The sequence below is a fragment of the Planococcus citri genome, chromosome 4 (assembly GCF_950023065.1).
Source record: "Planococcus citri chromosome 4, ihPlaCitr1.1, whole genome shotgun sequence".
NCBI lineage: Eukaryota > Metazoa > Arthropoda > Insecta > Hemiptera > Pseudococcidae > Planococcus > Planococcus citri.
This window is the reverse complement of record NC_088680.1, coordinates 39062094-39089668: the sequence shown is the minus strand read 5'-3', so window position 1 is coordinate 39089668 and position 27575 is coordinate 39062094. Positions and strand designations below refer to the sequence as shown.

Sequence of the window (27575 nt, the reverse complement as noted above, 5' to 3'; positions counted from 1 at the left end):
AAGAATTTTACGATTATTTCAATTGCGTATTTAAAGATTAATTTTTGGCAGGCCTAATAAATTTTTTCTAAAAATTAAAAAAAAAAAGTACGTACACGAAAATATTGAAAGGTAGATAAATTGGTACACTTTAATCGCATACGAGTACATCAAACAACAGAACAATAATGCGAACAATGTATGTACATAAGGTATACCTTCTTAGGTAGAATATTTCGTTTCATGTTTCATCTTCGCTTCACTTCAGACGAGTTCAGATACCTTTTATCTACGAGTACTGAAATATGTTATGGTGACAGCAATCACACCTAAGAAAAATCTTGAACAGAAATTTGATATTTTAAAAATAGGTAGTTACTTAATTATAATCATACATTTGGGTAATTGGGAATAAATTAAAAATTATAAAATGAACAATTGATTCAATTTTTTTTTATTTGGGGTAGGGTAAGTAGGTATAGGTACTAGGTACACATAGTTTTATTTAGGCACCTATTTAGTTATATTTTATTCATTTATTTTTTACTTTTTCGAGTTGAATTTCTTTCTTTAAAGATAGCATGGAGTATGAAATTAGAAACCATAAGGTGCCTTACAAACAAATTTGGTTCAATGCTTCAAACAAGGGTCATTCCATGTCAAATTGTTCTTAAAATATCTACCCATCCAGTAAGTAAGAAACCCGCAATCAGTTTGGCCCCCTTAGGAGGCGGGTGGGGGGGGGCTTCCATTATTTTCACATTGTCTCGAGGTACTCAACTTCAGCAGCGCACTCCTCCAAAACTTAGTAAATTGCTCTGCTAGTAAGGTATCAATTCCATGTATAATTGCCATGATATGCCAGGAGAATTCCTTAAGCATTATCCTATCTGTCTAGATTGAACGCATTTAATAAATAAATAACATATTACAATATGTTATAAATAACGTAGATGTAGTGAATGTCTTGACCGAATAAATCCTTTGTACATAAATGGTATTTAAATGTTGATCATTTCTGTACTTGATGACTTAGAATCTTTAGTGGTCACTCAAGAGAACTCCCATCTGAGCTAGTCAGGAGTTGAATAAATCTCCCCCCTAAGGTGATATTTATTAGAGAAACCATCGAAACAGTAGCGTCTAGTTACACCAATCATCACTGATCATTATCAATTCTAAGATAACACGCCTTTTAATGCTTTTTCGAAATATTCAAGTTTTTAGATGGAATCTCTTAATGGAAAAGGGAAGCACCCCCACACCCCAATTTTGGGCAAAACTTTCGGAAAAAAAATCTGAGGCATGTGATACATATATCGAATTGTATGTTTTAGGTAACGCTGAACACGAATATGACGTTAGATTTTTGATTGGACCCATTCACGGCCCCCAGCACCTCCCCAAATGGGGTAAAAGTTCAAAATAGGGGTTTTTTCGTGCGACACGTCAAATAGTATGTTTTTGGTGACGCTGAATCCGAATATGATGTCAGATTTTCGGTTGGACCCCATCCACCGCCTCCAACAAATTTATTGGACTTTTACCAATTGGGGGGAGGTTCTCGGAGCCATGGGTGAGGTCAATTTGAAAAAACTAAGGCTATATTCGTGTTCAGCGATATCGAAAACATACTATTTCATGTGTCACACGATTAAGACCATTTTTTTTAGGTTACCCCCTCTTGGGGAGGTGCTGGGGCCGTGGATGAGTCCAATAAAAATTCTGACGTCATATTCGTGTTCAGCGTTACCAAAAACATACAATTCTATATATCACACGCCCCAGATTTTTTTTGAAAGTTTTACCCAAAATTGGGGGTGGATGTTCTCCCCTTCCATTAAGAGATCCCATCTCGAAGCTTGCATTTTTCAAAAAAGCATCAATAGGTGCATTTATGGAAATTTTTTCAGAATTTTAAATGGTAGCTCCCATTTACAGCGCCATTTTGAAATTTGAACTTTCAATTTGAAAGTTCAACTTTCAAATTTTAATAATTTCAAAATGCTTAAAAATTCCAAAATTCAATACCCCTTTGAACTATGAAATCCCTTTTGATCAAAGTATCATAGTTTTGGAGGAATGAGCTGCTGAAGTTGAGTACCTCAAGACAATGTGAAAATAATGGAAGCCCCCCACCCGCCCCCTGAGGGGGCTGGGACTAAACTGATTGTGGGTTTCTTACTCACTGGGTGGGTAGATATTGTAAAAAAAAATTTGTGCAAAATCGAAGGACATGACTCAAAAAAGTTGGTCGAATTAACATGGAATGACCTCAAAAAAAAACTTTACTTGAAAACTTTTTCTTAAACATAGCCCTATACTTACTTATTGTTATAGATTTAGTTTGTGAATGTTTGCACGTTCTGATTTGAGAACATAAATGAGCAGGGATCAAACTAGAGATATTAGGGGGAGGGAGGTGATATACTTACTTACTTAACCGAAAATTATCCGACTGATATGAGAAAAAAATAACAATTTTTATTTCGCAAAACAGTAACAAATGAACTCCAAAGCTTTCAAAAATTCGTACTTTGATAGGTGAAAACACATTGTTTTTTATGTGAAGAGTTTGATTTTTTCGATTTCAAAATTTTAGATTTTAAATGATGGTTTTTAAGAAATTCTAAATTTGAAAAAAGTTTTCAAAAATTCATATTTTTTTATGATTTTGATGGATGAAAGAGCTTCATTTTTTAATGTGATGAGTTCCATTTTTTTGGTTTTGAAATTTTAAAATTTGAATAATAAATTTTTAGAATTTCCAATTTCAAAAAAAAAAAACCAGTGAGGACAAAAGCTTTTGAAAAGTAAAAAAAACGTTTATTTTTTCTTATTACGTATGTGGAGAATCCATTTTTTGATTTAAACATTTTTTAAATTGAACGTACATAAGTAATCGATTCTTAGAAAGTTGATTTTGAAAAAGAAAAATTGACAAGTTTTCAAAAATTTATAAAAGGTAATGGAATCCGTCACAATAAAAAGGTCATGTAGAAAAATTGTTTAAGAAGAAAATACATTAGGTACCTAACCTAACTATGGGGTTAGTAATACATTGGTGGCAACTATCCTGTTGCCTGTGTAGCTTCGGCTACACACGAGCCGATTTCGTGTGTAGCATGCTACACATGGCACAAAAATGAAAGGTGCAACTAGTCAATGAAATAATTTTGGACATTCTAAAAAAAATTTCTCAACTGAAAAGTCAAAGTTTTTATGCTACACACGGGGAAAATTCAAGTTGCCACCTCTGTAGTAATAAATTACTCGATCGCATGAGATGAGTATCCCATTATGCAGAATTGCAACTGAAAATTGTGGTTCGTTAGTCATGCAGATTTTGAGAACTATGCGAAATATTGATAATTGAATTACAAGATAAAATTACGATGAAAAAAAAGGAAAGAGTCATTCATATTACTAGGTAATAATTGAGTATTGTCTAGATACGTGCTCGTCAGTAAAACAATAAATGGGTGGATGATGCACTATTGCCTACTTACAAAAAAAAACCGTGAGTCACTTTTAAAATTCTATGAGTAAGTATACAAACTTGCAGCTAAAATCAGTATGAAAAGAAAAGGTGTCGAACTGAATAAACTATCTACCTAAATCTTCAGTTTAAATCCAAGTTTAGGTTTTTCAAAAAACTGTGTGACAGCATACCTACCTAGTACCTACCTATTCTCAGTTAACCATGTTAAACTATAAGTAGTACCTATTACTTAGCTTATCTTAAAAAAAAAAGAAGTCAAAAATCGGGTCACCAAGGCCAACGATTCCACTATTTGCGGATGAATTGATCAATCGTCATTGAAAAAAAAAAAAAACTACTGATGTAATAATCTCAACAATTGACACGCATACGAGTATTTATTGCTTCGGATGTGAATAAGAGTAAACTATTACAAAGCTCCATAGAATTAAACGAACACACTTCCCTATAGATAAATTAAACTTCCCTTCTCAACTAATCCAATTAGTATAAGTTTTTAAAAAATATTGATAATTTTCTAATCACCCAATGACATTGAATAAAATATACGCATGCACAGGTTATTCGCACCAAATTAACGGTACCGAATAAAATAATCAGTTTTTACATTATTATATCACTCGTACATAATATTCTGCAGTATAGGTAGTACGTCACAGTTGAATAGGAAAACGTTATTTATCATATTTTGCTTATCTATGCAACCTTTATTAGACATGTGGGGGTATGAAGTACATCCTCCATATATGTACATATGAAGTTCACAGTTCATTTTCAATCAAGCAGTTAATCACATTCGACATTTTTCTCTAATCGCTCGCTCTCGTTCTGTATTTTTGTGTCGAACAATGTAATGTGTTAAAATACAATGTTGTTATTCGTGGGTTCAATTTTTACGTGTTTTTTGGCGACAGCTTTTGCTGATCCCATAATATCCATAAAACAAGGCCAATTGAATGGTACTGTGCTGAAATCCAGAAATGGTAAACCGTTTTTTGCTTTTTATGGTATTCCATATGCAGAACCACCTGTTGGAAAGTTCCGATTTGCTGTACGTATTGTTTTGTTTTTAACTATCTGAAATGAATTCAGAATTGTACAGATAGGTAGAGATACCTATATTTATGTTGATTATTGATCAATTCGTTTTTATAGCCTCCGCATAAAGCACCAACCTGGGAAGGACTACGAAATGCGATTGAAAAAGCTCCTGCTTGTATTCAACCGCAAAATTTCATTGATCCTAAACCCAAATTGAATGGCTCGGAAGATTGCCTTTATTTGAGCGTATTTACGCCTGAGGTAAGAGTATAAACTGAGCATAATATGACTTTTTATTATTCAGAGTTCAGTGTTGTTTGTGATGAATAGGTAACCCATGATGATCTCAAATTTACAGATCAATAATTCGTCAAAGCTTCTGCCAGTAATGGTGTACATACATGGTGGCGCATATTTTACAGGCAGTGGTGATAAAGGCGCGAACTTCTTAATGGATAAACCCATAGTGGTCGTTACGATGAACTATAGACATGGCATACTTGGTTCGTTGCAAAACAAATAGTTTCTTATCGATCGATTCAGTTCATATAGGCTACCTTTGGTTCACTGTTTCCATGTTTATAGGATTTTTAAGCTCTAATGATGCCATAATACCAGGAAACTATGCTCTTAAAGATCAAGTTGCAGCTTTAAGGTGGATAAAATCGAACATAGCCAGTTTCGGAGGCGATCCTAATGCTGTAACTATTTTAGGTCAGAGTTCAGGATCTACCTGTGTGCATCTACATACAATGTCACCTCTCAGTAAAGGTAAATCGGCACCTATGAATGTATTCGCAGATTCTCCATAATTCTCAATTTCTAAGTATACGTACCACTCAGTTGAAATATTCTCTTTTTTTTAAATTAATAGGTCTATTTCATCGAGCAATTATGCAAAGTGGTAGTGCTTTGTCGTACTGGTCGCATTATGATCCACGATATGCCAAACGTTCGTTCGATGATGTCATGAAAAAAGTAAATTGTACGCAGAATACCACCTTGGAGATACTTCACTGTTTACGCCAACTGCCCGCTGAGGATTTAATTCAAGCAGAACAACATTTCAGGGTACGTAAAATTTTACCTCATCGTCACATTATTTAGGCTGGGTAGGTAAGGTACCTACTTAGATCATTGGTTCACTATCGCTCCTTCGCCATTTATCTACCTATACCTATTTAATAATTGATGTCGATAGGCTGAAAAACGAATCGTAATGAAATTCCGGCCGGTGATCGAAAAACGTAGAGTGAAAAATGCCTTCATGACTGTTTCGCCTCGTAAACTCAATTATCAGAACATCAGCGTACCATGGATAATGGGCTTCAATTCTGCTGAAGGAATGATGGACGCTATATGTACGTAAGATATCTATTTACTGAAATTATTGAATCAGGTATTACATTTTGTTTACCAATAATTCGAGATTAATGCAAAGGTATAAAAATTTACAGGGTTTTTAAGCAAATCTGAATCACAAAAGAAGAGAATGAATAAAGAGCTAAATGCTGTAATGCCTTTATTCTTACACTATAAATACTTCTCAAGGAAAGAAAACGTGGCAAATATTACAACGGCTTTGAAAAAGTTCTACTTCAAAAATGGAAATTTCAATGAAACAGAACAACAACAATTATGCAACGTAAGTAAACGGTCAATTTATCTATGTTCAAGTGGGCTCTTGATTTGAAAACATTTCTGAAACTTGGCAAGTAAATCCATAGGAAAGATACCTATCTTGATATGCAATTAGTTTTCATCAATCATTTAGAGGAGGGAGAGATAAGTTTTATAATCCTCCATTTTCACAATTCGTGAAACTTTTCGCGAACTCAATAAAATGAAGTTTTCAGCTGACAACGTTTACCTATTTCAGGATTTTTGATGAATTTTTGAAAATCAAAACTGTATTCATTTTTCTACCTCTTCAAGTTTTATTTTTGATTATTTAAAATTCAATTTAATTCAATTTATATTTTCAATTGGAGGTTACATTTTATCAAAAATTCTCACTTAATTTTGTTTTGAAAAAAAATCAAAAAAAAAACTGAAGAAAGTGAAAATTGTAATTCCTGGAGAGTAAAATGGCTTGAAATGGTCAAACATTAGCTACCTACTCTAAAAGTTCAAAATAGGCTACAAAACTGATTTTCAAATAATTTTGATTGCTCAAAATTATTATATCTATTTGAAAATCAATAAATTTTAAAAATTTCTCAATAAAACTATTACTTATTTTAGGGGGAAAAAAATGAAAAAACTAAACTATTTCCAAAATTAATGGATGGTCTCTTGAGCGATTCCAGACCCTTCAGCATATGGATTGAATGGGGGAAAACGTATTTTGAAAAATTGTACCAACATAAGTCGATCAGTAAGATTCTAAATTTCATTTCGGCCTTTTTCATGACAATTCTTTGTTTCAAAATCCAGAAATTCACAGAAGCTCCATGTTTGAAAACGACAAGTTTTCCACTTTTTTTTTTTTTTTTTTTTTTTGTTCAAAGCTAGATATCTATACTACCTACTTGCTACTTGGTCACAATTCACAAACAATGACAAGTGTAGTAAATATCGTATAGTTCAGTTCGTAGGTATAAATGCTGACTTGATTTCGACTATTTTTATGGTAATTTTTCTCACTAAATAAATAAGCACTAGAAAACCTGCAAAAATTCCGTGAAGGTTTCAAAACAGTTCGAATCTCGAAACCACCATCGATGAATTTTGAAAACAGGGAGAGAGAGGAGGAGGGTAGGTGGCAAAATGTTTAATACAGCATTTCATTCACAATCAAAAATATGTATATTCAATACCAACTTCTTCCTCGTCATTTTTTCCTCAAGATTTTCTTCATCCTTCAATAAACTCTTGAAATGAGAGAATGAAAAGGGAGGTGGATGGAAAAATTTTAAATATGCGATTTTAATTACTCGCTTAAATGGAATATCATATTTCCCTCTAAGCCATTTTTTTTTTTTTTTTTTTTTTCATTATTTTTCTTTCTCGAAAATTAATTTTTTAAGCAAAGGAGTGAAAAAGGAGCTGATTGGAGAAGTTTTGAATATGTCATTTTAATTAGGAACTCACCTACATTAAAAAATGTTCTTCCATGTCCCGTTTATTAAAATTTTTTTCGTGATTTTTCCCCTTTAATTAACTGTTGAAAGGTTAGAGTGAAAAGACAAGAGTTTGAGAAATTTTATAATTGACCATTTTACTCACATAATCAATACTTACTCTTAGTCAATCTTTCATTTTTTTCGTGATTTTCTTTCCCCTCGATTAATTATTTTCCTCTAAGTCAATTTTTTCATGATTTGAGGCTTGAGCCCCCTTCAACTAAATTTTGAAATGTAGGTGCGAAAAGGAAATTGTTCAGTCAAGGGTAGGGACAATCCGCCTCCAAAACTTGAAGAGCCACGCAGAAAAATGTGAACAGTCATTCAATTTGTTTCATATTAGTGTAAATTAGTGTTATAGGTACAAATATTGTTTTTTACATTTCCATTACCCTGCTATAAATTTTTCAGCTAATCAGTGACATAGTATTCGGCATGCCTTCGTTACAAGCCGCTTATGCTTATCCTGGTCCGAAATATTTTTATTATTACGATTTTGTAACCAATTCAAGCGCTGCAGATATCGGAAAAATATTTTTCAACACATCCAAAAAATACGGTACATTTTAAGTTTTTTTTTTTTTTTTTTTTTTTGGTAAATGAATACCTAATATGTATAGGCTAAAGTATAGGTACTTTCTTATATAATGTCACGAATGTCGAATAACTTTCACATTTCGAATAATTTGAAAATACTTCGAAAATCAATCATATTTTAGATATAAAAGGCGCTGTTCATAGTGACGAAATGGATTTATTATTCGTTGGTCGTCGTGCTCGTAATTTACGCGAAGAACAAAAACCCCTATCTGAGAAACTGATCGCCTACTGGACTAATTTTATAATCACAGGGTAAAGTATCGATGCATTTTAATACACAAAACTATATAAACCAACAGTCTTGCACTCTTCATCTCGTTTTTTCATTAAAATCTTTCAACAAAAATTACCTATTCTTTCTCTTACAGAAATCCAAACTCAGAAGATCTGCCAGTATGGAATCAATTACAACCAGACACCGGCGATTATTTACACATCACGAACGACCGAATTGAAATGGAAAAAGGTTTACTTCGCGATAGATACGAGCTGTGGAAAAATATCAATAATTTATAAATAAACGCGGTTACGCAAAATAGTAGATGGGTACCTAACATTACAAAATGTACCTTCTGAGAATTATTAAGCTACATCCGATACTTTGATCTTGATATTCGAATATTCTAAGGATGACGAAGTACCTATGTACAAATGAGCTAAGGTTTTCTTACTTCATTTTGAAATCAAGAAAATTCATCATCAACATCCCTATATCTATACATTTCCTTAAAAATCCATCCTTATCTACGTAGATTATCTATTCGTAGCCGCTCAAATTGATTTACGTACCTACTTTATAAGTAAATGTACTCGGGTCACTTATCTCGGATTGATTCAATAATCAGAATCAGACTAGCTATGTACTTACTGTATTAGATTCTACCAGTAGATACCTATTACCTATCTAGTGTTCGTAGTAAGCTGAGTGAAATTAAGTATTATGTGGCGACATTTATTGTTTTTAATATTTTGTACAAGTACATTCGTATTAAAGTATACTTCCGGTGTTGTTGTTTCTACCAGCTTTGGGGATGTTAATGGTACGGAGCAGTATTCTCGAGATGGTAGATTGTTTTATGGTTTTCTCGGTATACCTTATGCCAAACCACCCGTAGGAGAACTTCGATTCAAAGTATGTGAAATATGTCGACTTTATATGATGCTTAATTTACTTATTCGAAATGGCGGGAATTTTTTTTCTAAACCATGTTTCTGAAGATGAAGGAGAGGAGTCATTTTTTGACGACTTCGCCCCTAAATTGTGATTTTTTCTCATTCTCGCTCTCATCGCTGAATATTTTTTACATGAGCTTATCAGGCCCTTGCTATTCGAACCAAACACAGATTCGCCTACAGCCTCAGCAGAAGATTGCTGATGGCCTTTGAGCGTTAAAGAGGACTCAGAAGAGACCCTCAATCACAAATAGAGCTCTGATAGGGCCTTCACTGGCTGATAAAATTATGTAATCGATTTCTTGTACGCAAGTTCGCTACAAAAAAAAGTCTCTCATAAATAGAAAAAAATGAAAAATGATTCAACGATGGTTGTCAAATTTTGATCATGAGAAGACTTGAGCACTTCGATGATTTTGTGCAAGAATCTGATTTCATTAGCGAAATCAAAAACACTCCAAGGAGAAAATTATTGTGATTGACAAATGGGAAATGTTATGCTCATATCAATAGAAGCGAGTACCTAAGAAAAATTAGCTCGCGATTAACACTTCAAGATTTACATACTGTCATCCCCTCTAAAGAAATCGTAATTCGATTTTTTAGAATACAGGGGTCCATAAATAGTCTATGGGGTTGAGTGAAAAAAAAACATCTCCTGGACTTGAACTAAAATTGGTGAGGAATTTTACTTTGAGCAGGACACTTCGCAGAAAAATTTTGAATACCTTGACCATTTAAGGAACTGAGCCAGGGGTAATCAAAAAGTGGGGGTGATTTTTTGAAAAATCGTTGTTTTTATTTTTGTGGGTAGTAGGTCTAGGTATAACCAGCGCAGTACCTACCTCTCGAGTTTTTGAACCTCCCTGACCTACTTAATTCAAAATTCGAGACCACTTTTAGCACTCTACCAACCACTTGAAGATTCCTGGATCACGAAAAATGAAAATTACGATTTCTCATCAATTTTATAGCACTTTGCCACCAATAAAAATTTCTTTTATTCAAATTACCGTAATTTTTGTGATCCGCGAATCATCAAGATGGTTGGTAGGGGGCTAGCAGCGATCTTGGATTTTGACTTCAATGGATCAAGAATTTTTCCAAGTGATGGTCTCACCATTAAAAATAAATTTCCTCAACAAGTTTTGTCAAAATCCAGGGCATGTTTTTTTCACTTTGCTGTTTAGTGATCTGTCATAGTACGAGGACTGGGTGAGGATCAACATTTTGTTAGGAGTGTTTTACCATCAGTAAAAGACGATAGAGCACTTTCAACCACATTTAAGCCAAGGGTCATTTTATTTTATTCATTTGATTGGAGGGTGGGGATTCTTTTTGGCTCAAGATTGATTTACGCAATGCTATACTTTTTCAGCCACCTCAAGATCCTTTACCCTGGAATGGTACATACGATGCAACCAAAACACCTCCAATATGTTCACAAATCACGCTCGAAGGTAAAATCAATGGTCAAGAGGACTGCCTTTATTTGAATGTGTTTACACCAAACGTAAGTACCCTTTGCATCATTACTTTTTTAGTGCGTAAAAGTGAGTTGCCTGATTAGCTGGTACTCGTACTCATACATGTTTACCATTACCATATCTTTTGAAGTTCTCTGATTTTAATCTTTTGAAATACTCAATTACGTAAATTCAATTTGCTCAATCTCATTCCGAGATGCGAAATGTTTACCTATTCTTTTAAAATCAACGCAATATCAAAGGGGAAAGTAGAAATATTTTTTAACCATCTGTTCCACAGCTGAAGCCTGAAAAGCCATTACCAGTTTGGGTTTTCATTCACGGAGGAGCTTTTCGATCCAGGAGTGCTGATGCTGGACCAACTTTCATCATGGATCATAACGTTATTTTCGTCTCATTTAATTATCGATTGGGAATATTCGGTAGGCCTGATTAGACAGTAAAACTTTTCAACACTGATGTCCCAAATAACGATATCTTATTCTGCGTGTAGGGTTTTTATCCACCGGAGACGAAGTAATCCCAGGAAATTACGGATTGAAAGACCAAATCGCGGTTTTGAAATGGGTACAAAAGAATATAGCGAACTTTGGCGGTGATCCTGGTAGGGTTACGTTGAATGGCATGAGTTCCGGAGCTATTTGCACCCATTTATTGTGCATGTCTCCTAAATCCAAAGGTGTACTATCCAAGCTACATGTCAATAAGTATTCGTACCTACTTACTAGAATTCCAATCGAACTTTTAATCATTTTTTGACTTAATTTTCAGGATTATTTCATCGAGTGATACTCCAAAGTGGCAGTGCTCTCAGCCATTGGTCTCATTATGCTCCGTTCGAAGCCAGAAATCTAACGATGAGAACCGTGAAACAATTTAAATGCGGGGAATGGAAATCCGAAACATTTTTACAATGTTTACAGAACGTATCTGCTGAAAATTTGGTTATAACTGAGGTAGGTGTGCTAGTGTGTTGGGTACCTGCCTATTCGAAACATCGAATACAAAATTATCAATTTAGAAAATCTCATCTACTAACAATGGATTGTCTCGTAGACCATTTCAGATAATGTTTTCAAGTTTTTACCAGTTGTTGAAAAATCCGACTTGGAGGAAGCTGTGCTCACACAACCACCGGCCATGCTCAATTACTACGATAAAAATATCACGATGATGGTCGGATTCACGGCGAACGAAGACGATGTATTTTTGAGCGGTTAGTGCATTTATAAAAGTGTGATTTTTCTCAAGACATTTCCAAAGAAAATTCATTTTTCCAGAGCACGTGAAATCGCTTTCCAAATTTCGAATATTTATGTTGAATCAGCTGGCTGATTTCTTCATCACTGGTTGCATACCTTGCCAGTTCAAGTACAACTCCACCGTTCGTCGAGAGATTATTCATATGTTTCGTGAGAAATATTTCGATAACAGATGTCTTCACATTGGCAATATTGGTAATTTTAGCGATGTAAGTTGATGAAATTTGTCAAATTCTCAACTCTGACGAAAAAGTCAGGATTCAAAAATATTATACAAAATCTGAAGCAGCTAACTTCGAGCTGATGAATGATTCAGATTCTTAGCAAAAAATGTGCCAAAATTGGAATAATTTCATTTTCTGTGTTTCTAAACTGAATCAATTTATCGTCAAATTACAGCTCATGACAGACATGTCAATTGTGATGCCAATTTTGGATACGGTGTTGACATATCCGGGGAAAAAATATTTATACATGTATAATTTTACGAATCCGGTTACTGCAGCTTTACTCACTCAAGTTCCATACAGAGGTGAGTTGTTCTCATGAAAAAATCTTCAACTAGAACAAGTCACCCATCTACAGTCTCCTCGTGACCCAATTGGATCATTCGTTTGCAAACAGAATTCCTCATCATGATTCATCTATCGGTTTATTGTGATTAAATTTTCGTATTTTTTAGGAGCTATCCACAGCGACGATGGTTTGACTTTGCACAGTTACAACGTATCTTGGAATGTCAGCGATTCTGATAAAGAATTTTCGCGCAAGCACGTAGCCTATTGGACGAATTTTGTAGCCACAGGGTAGATACCTACCTATACCGAAACTTATATCGAATCATATTCCTATCAACGTTTTCAATTTTTTTTTTCAATAATTTTCAGCGATCCTAATTCCGCCGATGACAAACTTCCCACTTGGATCCCAGTGAATCACACCTCGTTGCCACATTTATACCTTGGAAACGCAGAAATCGCGATGAAATCTACACCATATTGGGCACGATATCAATTTTGGGCGAAGTCTGGAATCAGCATCTACGACTCTGTCAATTATGTCGCCGAATCTGAACCTACTGACGCAGAATCATCGACTAAAGAATTTTTAACGCCATTCTTATGGCTCATATCGGCTTTCAAAACCTTTTTCACAATATTCACCTCAATCGATAGTGAAATTTGGTCGTGGATTTGATGAAAATCACAGCTATCGAGAAGTTATCATACAGTATTTTAGACAAGCTAATCGAATTAATGGTAATAACCTGTACGAAGGTGCTAAGTGAATGATTGAGTTTCCTGATGCTTTCAAAGCAACCCTTCTATTTTGATAAGAATTCATTTTTCTCTTCGAGTCAACACAGAGTGTCTGCTAAGCCAATACCTACATATTTTGCCTGGTGTAGGTATCACGAAATAAAAACGTCAAAGGATAATTGCCCAAGATACCTATAGGACATAGGTATTCATCAGATTGAAGGAGCAAATGAAAAATTGAAAACACAATCAACTTTTATGAAAATTTTTACCTATGAGAAAAGAAAAATTTCCAAAACAGGATACGTTTTCGTTCAACTATTTTCATTCTGTATCTATGAATGCGAGAATTTTGATAATCAATGACTTGCTTGAAATCAGTTCTTCTACGTTCAGTAGGTATCAATTCTTCCCTTCAGATTGACGTACCATTTGTATAGGTCTATAAGTAAGGGCATAATGTTGATCTCAATTATTTCCAGTACTGTCCATTTCATAATTTATCCAAATCGCTTAGGTATTTAGCATTCACTTCTCAAACACACTGTAAATCTCACTCTACGACTTGGAATATTCCTCCTCCCCCCGGATTAAAAATTGATGTCAAACTTTTTAATACCTATTATACATACAACGATACCGAGTTCGTTATCACGTTAACATTAAGTACATATTAAGCTTAGTTATTGGTAGGTGGTAGGTAGCTGCCCATTTTTATTTTATTTATAATAGGTATGTATGTGCATTTTATTTACTTGTTAGTCATTCCAGAAGTAAAATACATCATCCCAGATGTATTTCTGTGAGCGTTACTTGATCTCTGTAGATTTAGGGATTTCCAAAATACGTATCGTTCTTTCCAGTACCATGTCTTCATCGAAGCATTTTTCTCGATACTCAAGTATTTCAAATTATTATCAGATACGGGGAGCCAGAGCGTATTGTTGGACGTGTTCGAGGCACCATTTGGATTTCTAAGTTACAGAATGACAGAAAAGATTTCACACTAACTAAAATTTATGGTAGCTCATAAGAGTCTTTGAGAACAAACCTATTCAAAGAGAACTTAATTTTTCAACTCTTTTGATTTTTAAATTTAAAAAATGATAATAATAATAAATGAATGAAAAATTGGCTCCTACCTACTACATATAATTTAATAAATGGAGAGATTTTCAATTTCCGGAAATTTTGACATAGTATTCAATATTTTATAACACATTAAACGACCATAATGATCGTATGGAAAATTTGGTGAAAGGTATGGGGTTACCTATGCAACAATGCTTACCCATGAATAACAAAATTGATCCATAAATCGACCATAAACTCAGACATTTGTTCATCATCGCCAGTCAAATTTTTAGGAAAATACGATGTTCTGAATAAGCTAATCAAGTCGTCACAATGAACTGCTCTTAAATCTGTAAAATTGTGCATAGTCAAGATAGGTAGGTAAAATCAGTCAATTGCAAAGGCATTATTCATGATACACACTCGCCTTTTTTGTTCAAAATATTCGGTTCAAATTCAGCAAACGAGTTATGATTAACGTGATCATAAACGTAAAAATATTTCGTAGCGTTGTGCTTGAAAAAAGATTCGGTGGCAGCGTAGATAACATAAGAGTCAGCTACCAACTGTAAAAATGAAATTAAAATCGATATTTAATGATGTGAATAGATGCTTATACTTACATACTCATGTGTTTTTGCAACCTGGCGGAAAATGATTGGATCAGAATCAGATCAGATCAGATGTGGACATTTCCTGAATTGAATTTGATCTTAGCATATCTAAATTTTAATTGGGTTAAATTCATTCAGACTTGATAAAACCAGATCGGATCTAATTTGATCTTATCAAATGTGATCAGATCAGAGTTTTTATCAGATTAGATCTATTCAAACTTGATCAGTTCGGTCTTTAGTAAAAGAAACCTAGTTCAAGTTGATCAGATCAGATCCCAGATCCAATTTTTTACTGGGTTAAACCTGTTCAGATCTGATTGGATCTGATTTCATATGATTGAATTATTCAGATCAGAGTTGCTGAGGCTGGATCTATCCAGACCCAATCAGTCTAGTAAAGGAAACTTGGTTGGATGATTGGATCAGATCATATCCCAGAATCTCATCTGATCTGACCTTATCGGAAATCAGATCAGAGTTTTGATTGGGTCAAGTAAATATGTTCAGACCTGATTGGATCCAATTTGACCAGAACGGATCTTCTAATCAGATCCGAGTTATAATCGGGTTAGATCTGTTCACAGTCCAGACCCAATCAGTCTTGAAAAGGAAACCTGATTGTATCTGATCAGATCTGAGTAATGTATCTAATCAGACCCCTTTGATTAGGTCAAATCCAGAAACTCTCCAGATTCAATATTATCTGACTACCATCCACTTAATCAGATCAGAGTTTTGATAGAGTTGGATCTATTCAGATGATCAGGAAAAACTGCTTGGATTCGACCATGATTTGAATAGATGTGACTGATCATGTAACCGGATCTGTTTGATCAGCACAAATCCAAACATTCCTCAGATCTAATTGGATCAGTATTCTGATCGGATTGAATCTGGTTAGATAAAATTGGATCTTAGCAGTATCTGAATTTGATCTGACTGAACTGATCAAACCGGTCTGCTCAGATATTATTACTAGGACCTAATTAGATAAAGTACAAGAAAGGAAACCAAGATTGAATCTGATCAGATAGATCTAGAAAATAAGTAGGTATATATCTGTTTGGTGAGATATAAGATCCGCACATTCAGCAGATCCTATTTTATCTGATCAGTTCAGAGTTCTGATCAAGTTAGATTTATTCAGACCTGATCAAATCCAACTTTTTTACTCCAGGAATACGGAGTTCATTTTTTCAGAAAATAAAATAGGATTGAGTATATAGATAGGCACTTACATTTTTCAAATTATTTACTGTATCCTTTGATATAGGTTTATCATTGAAATACCATTTCACCAATTTATCTGTTATAATCTCTTCATCCTCATATTTTGTAACATTATCATAATACTGGAGCATCAATAACATAGGCAGAAGTCTTCTTTTATTCGCATTCAAGTCATCAATCCATGTGCCATTATCGCTGAGTAATCCTGCAAATCAAATCATAATTTTATACCTACCCCTTAGGGTGCGTCATGTTACATTTTTTTTGAAATTTTAAGGTCTTACCCGCTAATGTTGTTCCTTTAGACGAAAAAATGACACCATAAAATTTTTGTTGAAAAATATTAATATTTAGAGGTCGCGCACAAGTGTTGAATGTTGAGAGCTGCGAGCGCGCGCAAGCACAACACTTCCCACGACGGCGCCGCGGGAAACGCAACGTAACATACCGGGGTTGATTTTGCGCAACTATAACGAGAGCGGCATCCCCACCACAACTTATCAAGTGATACTATCTTTCTTGGATTTTTAAAATAACTATAAAAAAATATTGATCATGATTTTTTGGCTCTAGAATTCATTTTAACCAAAATTATGGAATTCAGAAACTGAAACATTCCATTTTTACTAAGTAACGGCTTTAAAATGTATATTAGTCGATAAAACATCAACTTGAATTGCTAAATCGTATCAAATATTCACATTTCAACGTAAATTTATCCCATAAATTTTTTTCCTACAATTGCTGATCAGAATAATACATAAAACCTCAAATTCATACTTTTTTCTTTATTTTTCAAAACTTTCATATTTCCACCTACAATGAGCTTTGGAATTGAAAAATTGTTATTGAATCCACATAAATAACATCTTAGAAATCCTACCAGGGACTAGACTTACTTAACATGCATTGTAGAGGGGGTAACGTTTTGTAAAACGGCTCCAATCTTGCTAGGGAACGCAACGCTGTAATCCCCGCCGCGCAACCCTGGGAAGTTTTCGCTTGACGCGCTCATATATTCTCAACATTCAACTCTTGTGCGCGACCTCTAAATATAATTTTTTTGATCTGAAATTTTGTACGTAGTATTTTTTGACCAAATGGAACACTTTTAGAGGGTAAGCTACCCCAATTTTTAAAAAAAGTGTTTTCTATTGTTCTTTTGACGCACCCTACTACCCCTTATTGCCATTAGAAATCAAACGTTGACGCGTCAAGGTCAGGTGATTTAAAATACTGGTAAGTGTAGTACCTACCATTAATCAATTGTGCAGCTCCTTCGTCAGATGTGAACCCAACCATCCATGGGATTTTCGATGAGCTATTGGTATTCCAAGGAGATTGTACGGCGAACGAATCGTGGGAATAATTATTTACAACGATACCGAATATTAAAGGGTTATGATTCCAAATCTGTTAATAGGTCTGCATATAATAACATAAATAAAAACATCCAAGAATGTGATAGGTAAATTTCGGAAACAGTTCTGAATTTTACACTGAATTTTCTTTGAATGTTGATAACATCTTGAATAGGGATATCTCTCAGACATTCAACCATTTCTGAAGTTGACGAGTAGTAACATCCGGCCAATGAAGCGAAAGTAAGAGCTCTTTTTCGAGCAATATGTGGAGGTATCTCGCTCCAGACAGCGGTTGCTGTTCCACTTTGACTGATAGCATGACGGAATAAACCTAAAAATGGGGTGTTTGTTGAAAATATATTTTACATGAATTATCTATAAGAATTTTTTTATCATCTTAAATTTTTGGTCATTTTTTTACTGTACAAGAAAGTTGTTTCAAAATTTTCAGACATTCTTGATTAATTCATTCGAAATATTTGGTCCTGCAATTCTGCGAAGGGTACAAAAAACTAAGAGCATACCTTTACTCAAGGGAGAAATCATATGCCACTGGACGCTGGCACCTCCGGCACTGGATCCAGCTATAGTTATTTTTTCAGGATTACCGCCGAATGCTTTGATATTATTCTTTATCCACTTTAGAGCTGCCACTTGATCTTTCATGCCGTAATTACCTTGCAGATCTTTATCATCAGCTGATAAAAAACCTGGGTACAAAAAAATTAGGATACTCGTTTAAAAACAATGTAACATTATTCCCTGAAAAGATAACCTATCTTAGTAGATAGGTATAGGTACCTAAAGCTCCAAGTCTATAATTGAATGTAACGAATACCACATTCTTATCCATGATGTAATCTGGGCCATAAATGGAGGCATCTCCGATCACAAAACCGCCTCCATAAATCCACACCAAAACAGCCAAATCAAGCGAATCATTAACCTATGTATGTACAATACATAAGCTAATTTTCAATACTGTTTACCTCGTCAAAAAATTATAAAATTCAAAAATTTACCGCAGGAGTAAACACGTTCAAATACAAACAATCCTCGCTAAATGCATCTTTGGATTTCCATCCAGGTTGAGGACACCCAGGAGCGTATTCATCTGCGATTAAAATTCCAGTCCATGCATCAGATTCTTCAGGATCCTGGAAAAAATCATAATTCAAATCTGCTCTACTCGTAGATGATTTTAAATACCTACTAAACTATTACGTAATCTGTTTATAATATGTAGGAACTCACTCGAAACCGAAGCCGTCCTAAGGGGGGCTTGGCGAACGGAATACCGAGATAAGCGTGATATTTGGAACCATTGCGTGATGTAAATAATACTCCGGAAACTTGCCCTTTCGATGTTCGTACAATATTCGCGTCGGCAACGCACAATACAGAAATAATTAACACTACTTGTTTGTACATAATTACTCGCAGCTCGATTGTTGTATAATAAGTACGTACTTATATTCTAAATTAGGCGCGAACGTCGCTCATCCGATATCACCTTATCTGTACCTACTTAGCTAGAATATAGCTACGCAACGATTAAGATAAAATAAATTATGTATATCATTTAATTGCAGATAAGGAAATTATCTTCGTGTAAGTTAAAACTCTACATATAACTCGACGCATATGTCATTTTTTACTCAAGGACGACTGAAAAAAGTTGACGTTTGCAGCGAACAAGTAACTTATGTACGTACATCCTACAGTTGAGAATGCAGGTACTCTAACTTACCATCACGTAGGTAGATACCTATAAACGTACGTTTTTTTTTGTAATTTTTACGCTTCCCCACTTCTTATAAAAGTTTGGACATGGGGATATTTCGGTTCAAGGTTATTTGCCTCCAAATTTGAGCATTTAAAATATTTTTAATGATATACGAAGAGGTATAAATAAGTAAGTAGAACGCAGAACAAGAAATACGTACATAAAAAATATAATAATAATACTTAATAATGTTGGAAATAAAAATCAAAAAGTATAACAATTTCATTATAATTTCATTTGATATTGATTACAATAATTATGGCTGCTCTTCTCATGTAAATACGAGTATCAAAATTTTCATTCACATGGAGGAATAACATTTAAATCTTTCCAAAATTGAAATCTTTTCGCCAATAATCCAGTCTTCATTTCATCTTTACCTGTGGTAATGTGCAAATATTCAATGGCATTGGAATTCACTGCGGTCCATGTAGAGTTACTATCTGGTTTTCTATGAAAATTATGTTAAAATGTGAATGTTTATATCCCTGATGTGATAAATACAATTTCAATATTTTATTTGCCATAGCTATGTAAGTACAGTTTACCCAGTTGTTATAAAGTTCACCCAATATTTGATCATTCTTTCGGATACATTAATATCTTCAGGTTTGGAAACCTCCGGGAAAAGACCATTTAAATGAAATAAACTGATGACCTCATCTCCGTGGCAGGCTCCCTCTGATGAAAAAAGTGATTAATGACGTTTGTCATTCGTACCAGAAAAACTGGCAAAGGTGCCGCAATTTACCCAGTTTTCTTTGAGTTTGTCCCATCAATTCTACTACTGTTCTTTCATTTCTGTGGTCGTATAAATAAAAATAAGTAGTATTTGTACGACGTGTCAGAGATTCCATCATACTATAGGTAATTATCCCATCGGTATACATCTATAAAAATTATTTAAGAAGATGATTGCTACAATTAGGTACCAAATTATTGTCTAAGCTCCCTTCTACTTTAAAAATTATCTACACTTTATTATTACGTCAACTAGTTCCATAGATCTTTCCGCGCTTATAGTTCCTTCCGGCACATAAAACTTCATTATGGCTTCAGTAATTTGATCGATTTTTTCCTTCGAATCAACTTGATACCCGTAAAACAAACTCACAGGTAGGATGCGTTTATAATTGGCTCCCAGATAACGCATTTTCTCTTCTGTTTTATGTAAATATCCTGTATAAATTGAAAATCATGAATCTAATTAGGTGTGTGATTGAGAACCTACGTAAGTATACCTACTCGTACATGTAGGTATAGGTAGGTGAATATTCGAAAATTAGGGATATGTACATATCGAGGTACGTACTTCACTTACTGGCAACTTTGAATAATCCTTCGGACGAGGTAAATCCAGAAATTCTCGGAACCTTATTAATTTCATCTTCGTACCAAGGATTTTTAGTCATGAAAGCTTCTGTCACTGTATTCGGTTCTTTAACGATTGAAAATAGCGCCATTGGATCTTTATCCCACACCTGTAATGCAGTACCATCGAATATTACTCGATTTTCTGACATTATGTCAGATTTAGGCAGGTGAATGACCGTAAGAAGCCAGGCAGACAGGCGACCTTGAGAGGACAGGTAGACAGGTCAATGACCCTTAGAAGCAGGACGACAGCCAGCCTTGTAGAGCACCAATAGGTCAGTCACTGTGATGTTAGACAGCTGGGTCAATGAACCTTAGAGACCAGTTAGGAATACAGAGGACTTTTAGGCTTAAGAGATGGGTCAATGACCTTAAGAGACCAAACAAGCAGACATACGACCACGGGAAGCTATACCGACAGGTCAGTGACTTTGAGAGTCCACACATATACGGGTCAATAACCTTAAGAGGCCAGACAGGAATGCAGACGACCGTCAGTCTAGACTGCTGTCGTAATTGCCTCTTCTAATGAAATGAGACTTCTCAATTTTTATGCAGGCACCTTCTTGTAATGTATTTATTATTGTATGCGAATACTTATTACTACTTACATAAAATTTATCATGCGCTGAAACCAATTCATTAGCTGGTACAGTTTTCAAGCAGTTTATTAATTCTTTACTGTTTCCTGTCGGGCAGTGGGTTAATGTACCGAGAGCAAAAGCCCTTTGACGAGCTAACTTCAATGGCGTATAACTCCATGCTGCTAAAGCACTTCCACTTTGAATGATTGCTCGATGGAAGAGATCTAAATTAGAAAAAAATGCTCATGTGGTTGAGAATGTTATTGAAATAATAATTGTACCTAATAAGTAAACTGTACAGTTCTCATCTAAAGGTATTTGTACGTACCTTTGCTTAATCGCGAATACATATGGTAATGGGTACTCGCAGCACCAGCACTTTGTCCGGTAAGAGTTATTAAATTTGGATTACCTCCGAAAGCTGCGATATTTTTTTGAACCCATTTTAATGCCATCACCTGATCTTTCATTCCCATGTTACCAGGTAAAACGTTATCTCCAGTGCTCAAAAAACCTATGCACGCCATAAATTACAAAATGTGTAGGTATTGTTTACGTATTATTCACATTCTGAAAAATAATCATGGTTAATTTGGTAGTACCTACCTAATATGTTCACTCGGTATTGTATTACCACCATGACCACATCATGATCCATGAAATATTTTGGATCATACATACCACTGCCACCCATAATGAAACCTCCTCCATGTATCCAAACCATCACAGGTAATGGAACCAGTTTCGGCTGTAAGCAAGATTTAAGACCAATTCGACAAAAGTATCAAATTTTGAAGTTTGTTTCAAAAAAAAAAAAAAAAAAAAAGAAGAAAGAAAGAAATCAGCTACCGCAATACATTTTTTTCATCTTTAATAAGTATGAATCTCAACTGGTGAGCATAAGTACACTCTTGAGCAAAGAGCAAATCTTAAACATTCAACTGCACAGGTGTGTTTGAATGAATAATGCCAAAATTAATAATTCTGCTTGTTGATCGTTGAGTTCTCACCTTGGCTGGTTTGAATACATTCAAATATAAACAATCCTCTTGTCCCCACACAACCTCGGAATCCAAGAATGAGAAGACATCTTTCTGGATACAAAGTGGAGGAAGAAGCGTAGCATTTCTTGCACCATTCCAAGGTTCAGGAGGTTGAGGTGGCTGAAACAGAACAGTTTAGAGCTCTTAAGAGTTAAGTAGGTAGATAGGTACTTGGAAAGTAATTTTTGAAGATTATTCTCTACCATCCATTTTTAAATTACTGTATGTAATTATGCAAGGGAAAATATCCTAACAACCAAAAAAATATTTGAACTGAACAAAGGAAAATTGAAAAAGGGTCCTAAAATATGTCACCAGCAAAACTTTCAAAAGCTGAGATCAGATTTTTGACACATTTTTAAAAATTCAAATTTGGCTCGTTTCCCATGAAAAAAATTCAGAATTAAGTATTGTATGATCAAAGATGCCAAGCTACGTCACCAACCTGAATAGAAATCCTCTATTTTTTCCTACCCTATACTCATTTTCATAAGATGTGAGGGGTTTCCAAAATGGTTCAATCCAATTTTTAAAATAAAAATTATGAAACGTAAGAAAATCGACGAATTTATTGGGAGAAAAAAAATGTTGACTGAAATTGATCACTTAAGACAGGAAAAGATAAAAGGTGTTGAAAAGGAGAAAATTCGAAATATTAAAATAGCAGGTGTTGACACAGCGGTTGAGGGTAACAAGGGACGTGTTGCTGAAGAGTTCAATCGGTTTTTTATCGAGGCAACAGATCTATTGGCTACTAAATTCGGAGGAAATGACCCTGAATGTACATTCCCAGTAAAATCAGTGGTGAACAGCTTAGGGTTTCCCCAAGTGCTGTGTGAGGAGGTTCGCAGGGCAATTACAGGTCTCCCAAACAAGCCAACAACTGGGTGGGACAGTATTTCAGCAAAAGTATTTAAAAACAATCTGCCCATACTTGCCCCAGTAATAACTGAAATTGTCAACAAATCCTTTGACCAAGAAATTTTCCCCGACTCCCTCAAAAAAGGACTAGTGGTTCCAGTCTATAAATCCAAAGACAAAACTGATTTGGCAAATTATCGACCCATCTCACTCCTCCCTGTGTTATCAAAAATTTTTGAGAAAATTGTGAAAGAAAGAATCCTACATTTCCTAATAAAACATGAATACTTTTCAGAACGTCAATATGGTTTCTTACCAGGAAAGAGTACTGATGAGGCCCTTTATGATCATGTCTCCCACTTAGTTGAGGGTCTGGATCAGGGTGAACGTGTGGTAGCCCTTTACTTGGATATCACTAAAGCATTTGACACTGTGGACCATGATGTTCTACTGGATAAACTATGGAACTGTGGTGTTCGAGGTTCACTGCATAACTGGTTTATGTCTTACCTTGAAGGGAGAGTGCAAGCTGTGAAAATTGGAAATACTGTTTCGGATTTCTGCCCTATCACTAGAGGAGTCCCACAAGGGAGTGTGTTAGGCCCAATCTTATTCCTGATTTACATTAATGATATATTTAGGCTTAACTTAGCTGGTGATTTGTTCTCATTTGCTGATGATACAGCACTTGTCTATCGATCAAAAAATGAGAGTGACTTAGTTAAAAGTATTAATGAAGACCTTAAAATTTTAAGTGAGTGGTTCTGGTATCACAAAATAAGTCCCAACTCCAGTAAGTCCCAGTTGCTTAGTCTAGGGTATGTAACATCCTTAGACCTGAAGAGAAAATGTTTTCTGCATGAGCAACCAAATTGTGGTGAAAATTGTGAATGCAAGCCTCTAGCACAGGTGAGCTCTGTCCGTTATCTTGGTGTAATAATTGATGAAAAGTTGATCTGGAATGCCAACAGTCTCCACCTACAAGTAAAGTTGAGAAAATTGAATTACCTACTGCATCATTTGGCGCAACACTTTCACTATGGCCATATGCTTAGAATTTACTATGCCCTGTATCAGTCAGTTATGCAATATGGGTTGATAATCTGGGGGGGAGCAGCTGAAACCCACATAAAGCCTATACACATACTACAGAAATGGGCAATACGAAGTATTATGGGGCTGAAAAAAGGGGACAGTACTAAAGAGGCCTTTATCAAATTAAAAATCCTGCCAGTCCAGAAACTATATCAACTGAGAGCTGTGGATTATGTACAACGGAACAGAGGGAGATTTGGAGTGTATGTTAGCGAGAGGGGTAGGAGTATTGGGAATTTGGTGGCAAAAACTCCACGTTTCAGGCGGGTTCGGTCTGGCATGCAGGCCCCTGGGAAATTGCCAAGATTTTTTAACAGAGCCATGAGCTGCATCAAGTCCCATGTAGAACTCAATGAGTGGCTGGCTAGAAATAGTCTCGCATCCCTAAAAACTAAACTATACCTCTGCTCTGGCTAAAGCTTTCTCTAAAAATCTAGGCTTTGTTAATTTATTTTATTTATACATATTATGCTTAACGTACCCTATGGCCCAGTTGTCTGTCTTTTATTTTGTCATTACTGTTATGGTTGATCAGATGTAATGTACTACCCTTTGTTTGCTTGATTTAAAATAGTAAACTGTATGTATTGCTCCCCAGTAAATACTGAATATTAAATATTGAATATTAAATATTACCTGTTCAGCTTAGTCTAATTTATTCTATTCTAAAAAATGTACTTCCGATATTTTATGCCTCTTTTGCTCTTGTTTTCGTTACATTGTTTTGTTTCTGTTGTTGGTCGTTATAATTAATAATTATGTAGCTTATAAAATGTCTATTATCATTGTTGCTGTTGTTCTTGCTTACTACTTTTGTTGTTATACTTTATTTTATTTGTTCTGTTTGTTTATTCATTTATTGATTTATTTATTTATTGATTTATTTACTTATTTTTGCTTTTGCATTCTGTAATGGTTAACTAGAGTCCTGTGCCGCTCGCGTAATATTGCGCATAGGCCAGGGAGAACTTATAGATTTATATTGTACAAGATGAATCGAATAAAAATTATTATTATTATTTTTGGGAAATTCTTTCTACTGGGGTTTCAAATTTTGAAATTTATCTACATTGAAAATAAAAAAATAAGGTTTCCAGAAAAAAAATTATGATATAATTAGGTAGTCATATTATGCATTATATCCTGTGAGATGACGAATAAAAACCATTTTTGAACTTTTTTCACTTTTTAAAGGGTTTTGCATGGTTTACGAAAATGATACGATTTTGTGTGTACTTCAAACTTGTGTAGTCACCAATCAACTCGACTCAGGAGATCGAAAATAAGGTAAGTATCTAAAAACCAAATTTCAGCCTTATACATATGTCGTCAATTTGATTAAATTTTGATTTTTTTTTCAGAGAAATAACTAGTCCAAAATTGGATTTTTTAAAATTCACCAAAAATCAAAAAATGAAATCCAGCTGCTGAAATTGTTGCTGGTGGTGTGTTTTGGGGTCCTCTCTCGATTCCCTATTTATTGTGTTTATTTTTTGGACACCTAGTATATTAAAGCATAAATTCTCATGGAGTTGTATTCTATCAGATATCAATAGATTAACTATTAAAATGATATGAATGAAGGTAAGGTACACAAAAAACAAAATATAAATAATTCATACCTCGAAACGAAGATCGCCAACAGGTGGCTTGGCAAACGGTATACCCAAAAATCCATAATACTCCCTACCATTCCGCGACGTAAATGCTTTTCCAGTTAGTGCACCTTGTTCGATGGTTACCTCAACAGCATTTTTAAATTGAAATAATGTTATAAAAACCAAAAGCGAATTAATTTTAGGAAACATTTTGTAAAAATCCATCTACACTCGCCCTTGCTCATAGGTGAATAAAACTGCATAATGCAACAGTATCTCGCATCAAAGATCGTAAAATGCAATTTCAACTGGTTGTTGAAGGTTGAATGCGAGTATTTCCATCGTAGGTAAGATGTTCTTAATATCTGCATTCGTGCTTAAGTAATCAGCAAGATCAAGTGTGAATTAATTGTTTAGGTATACGTTATATTGCATGCATACGTAAGAATAATACAGCTTCATTATTCGCTATTCCAGTTATGGGGAATAATAATTACTTAATTAGGTAATGTAAGAAGATTGTTTACATTACGATAAATTATCTACAAATATATACCTATTGGAAACAACGTGATCGAGATTAATCTGTTGAATGTAGATACCTATACCTACCAATACTTCATAAAGTGTAAGGTGCCAATTATGTAAAGCCACAGAAAAAATATTTCTTAAAAATTTCTCGCCCAAGTGACCTCAAAATCGGTTCATGGTAAATATTTTTTTTCAATGAAAAAAATCGATCGAAAATAATACCTACTTATGCTATAAAATTGTATGCTTAAAAGTATCATTTGAGGTTATTTTTTCAAAAGATGGAGGGGATGGTAAAAATGAGTATTTTCCCGAAAGATTTAAATTTTTAGCTCAATCAATGGAGGAAAATTTTTTTCGATTCTTTTATCCATCCAGAGTCAAAATTTCATAACTATCGGTCTTCTTCCTCAACTTTTGCTTCTGGTGCCTATTCTATGAGCTTTTTATTTCTTCTAATTTTTTTTTTTTTTGCATTTTACTGATTTTTTTCAATAGTTAGTTGAAAGACAATTTTTTGCGAGGAAATGTTCATTGATGAAGCTATAGACTAGTGAATATTTTGAGTTCATTTGAGCTCAAAGATATCTCTTCCAGCAATTTTTCACGTCCCTCCAACATTTTTTTTTTTCAAGTTAAAAAATTATATCAATGGATGAGAAAATTAATTGATCTGCTAATATTCTGAAAAAAGTTGTTTTTGGCCACATTATGAGTAGGTAGTAGGAGTAGGTACCTTATCTACATAATCACATTTTGAAGTTAAATTTTTGATGAAAACGTGCGTCTATTTTTCAATCTGTGGTTTTGGTTGCCTAACCTCGTAATGTAGGAGCATTAGTTTCTGTTTTACCGATTTATCTACCATAGCTATTTCTATACATATTTCAACGCTAATCGAAAAGTACCACACTAATCGAACTTGATTACATGACATTCATTTCAATAACAGTATAATACGGTAACTAAGATAACCATATTCGCAATCCT

The 27575-nt window shown here is 34.5% G+C and overlaps 3 protein-coding genes across 3 annotated transcripts; 2 read left to right on the top strand and 1 right to left on the bottom strand.

The window, feature by feature from the left end:
- Positions 1–102: 102 nt before the first annotated feature.
- On the bottom strand, positions 103–26335 carry LOC135845169 (uncharacterized). Its single transcript, XM_065363633.1, has 21 exons — positions 26079–26335; positions 22468–22620; positions 22064–22205; positions 21786–21971; positions 21485–21681; positions 20821–20980; positions 20488–20678; positions 20251–20389; positions 20048–20180; positions 19799–19950; positions 18968–19182; positions 18736–18870; positions 18515–18659; positions 18238–18423; positions 17848–18044; positions 17606–17762; positions 16358–16554; positions 14930–15068; positions 14720–14852; positions 14184–14402; positions 103–319 (listed from the first exon to the last, which is right to left on the bottom strand). The coding sequence occupies exons 1-21, from the start codon at positions 26277–26279 to the stop codon at positions 265–267; spliced, it is 3432 nt and encodes a 1143-aa protein (XP_065219705.1). The 5' UTR covers positions 26280–26335; the 3' UTR covers positions 103–264.
- LOC135842686 (carboxylic ester hydrolase-like) lies at positions 4233–9245 on the top strand. The gene is made up of 10 exons (XM_065360265.1): positions 4233–4532; positions 4637–4783; positions 4881–5025; positions 5108–5293; positions 5397–5593; positions 5724–5883; positions 5980–6167; positions 8059–8206; positions 8367–8499; positions 8616–9245. The coding sequence occupies exons 1-10, from the start codon at positions 4350–4352 to the stop codon at positions 8761–8763; spliced, it is 1635 nt and encodes a 544-aa protein (XP_065216337.1). The 5' UTR covers positions 4233–4349; the 3' UTR covers positions 8764–9245.
- On the top strand, positions 9188–14225 carry LOC135842681 (juvenile hormone esterase-like). The gene is made up of 10 exons (XM_065360258.1): positions 9188–9379; positions 10799–10933; positions 11188–11329; positions 11401–11586; positions 11679–11863; positions 11964–12123; positions 12188–12378; positions 12569–12701; positions 12852–12975; positions 13057–14225. The coding sequence occupies exons 1-10, from the start codon at positions 9188–9190 to the stop codon at positions 13364–13366; spliced, it is 1758 nt and encodes a 585-aa protein (XP_065216330.1). The 3' UTR covers positions 13367–14225.
- Positions 26336–27575: the final 1240 nt, after the last annotated feature.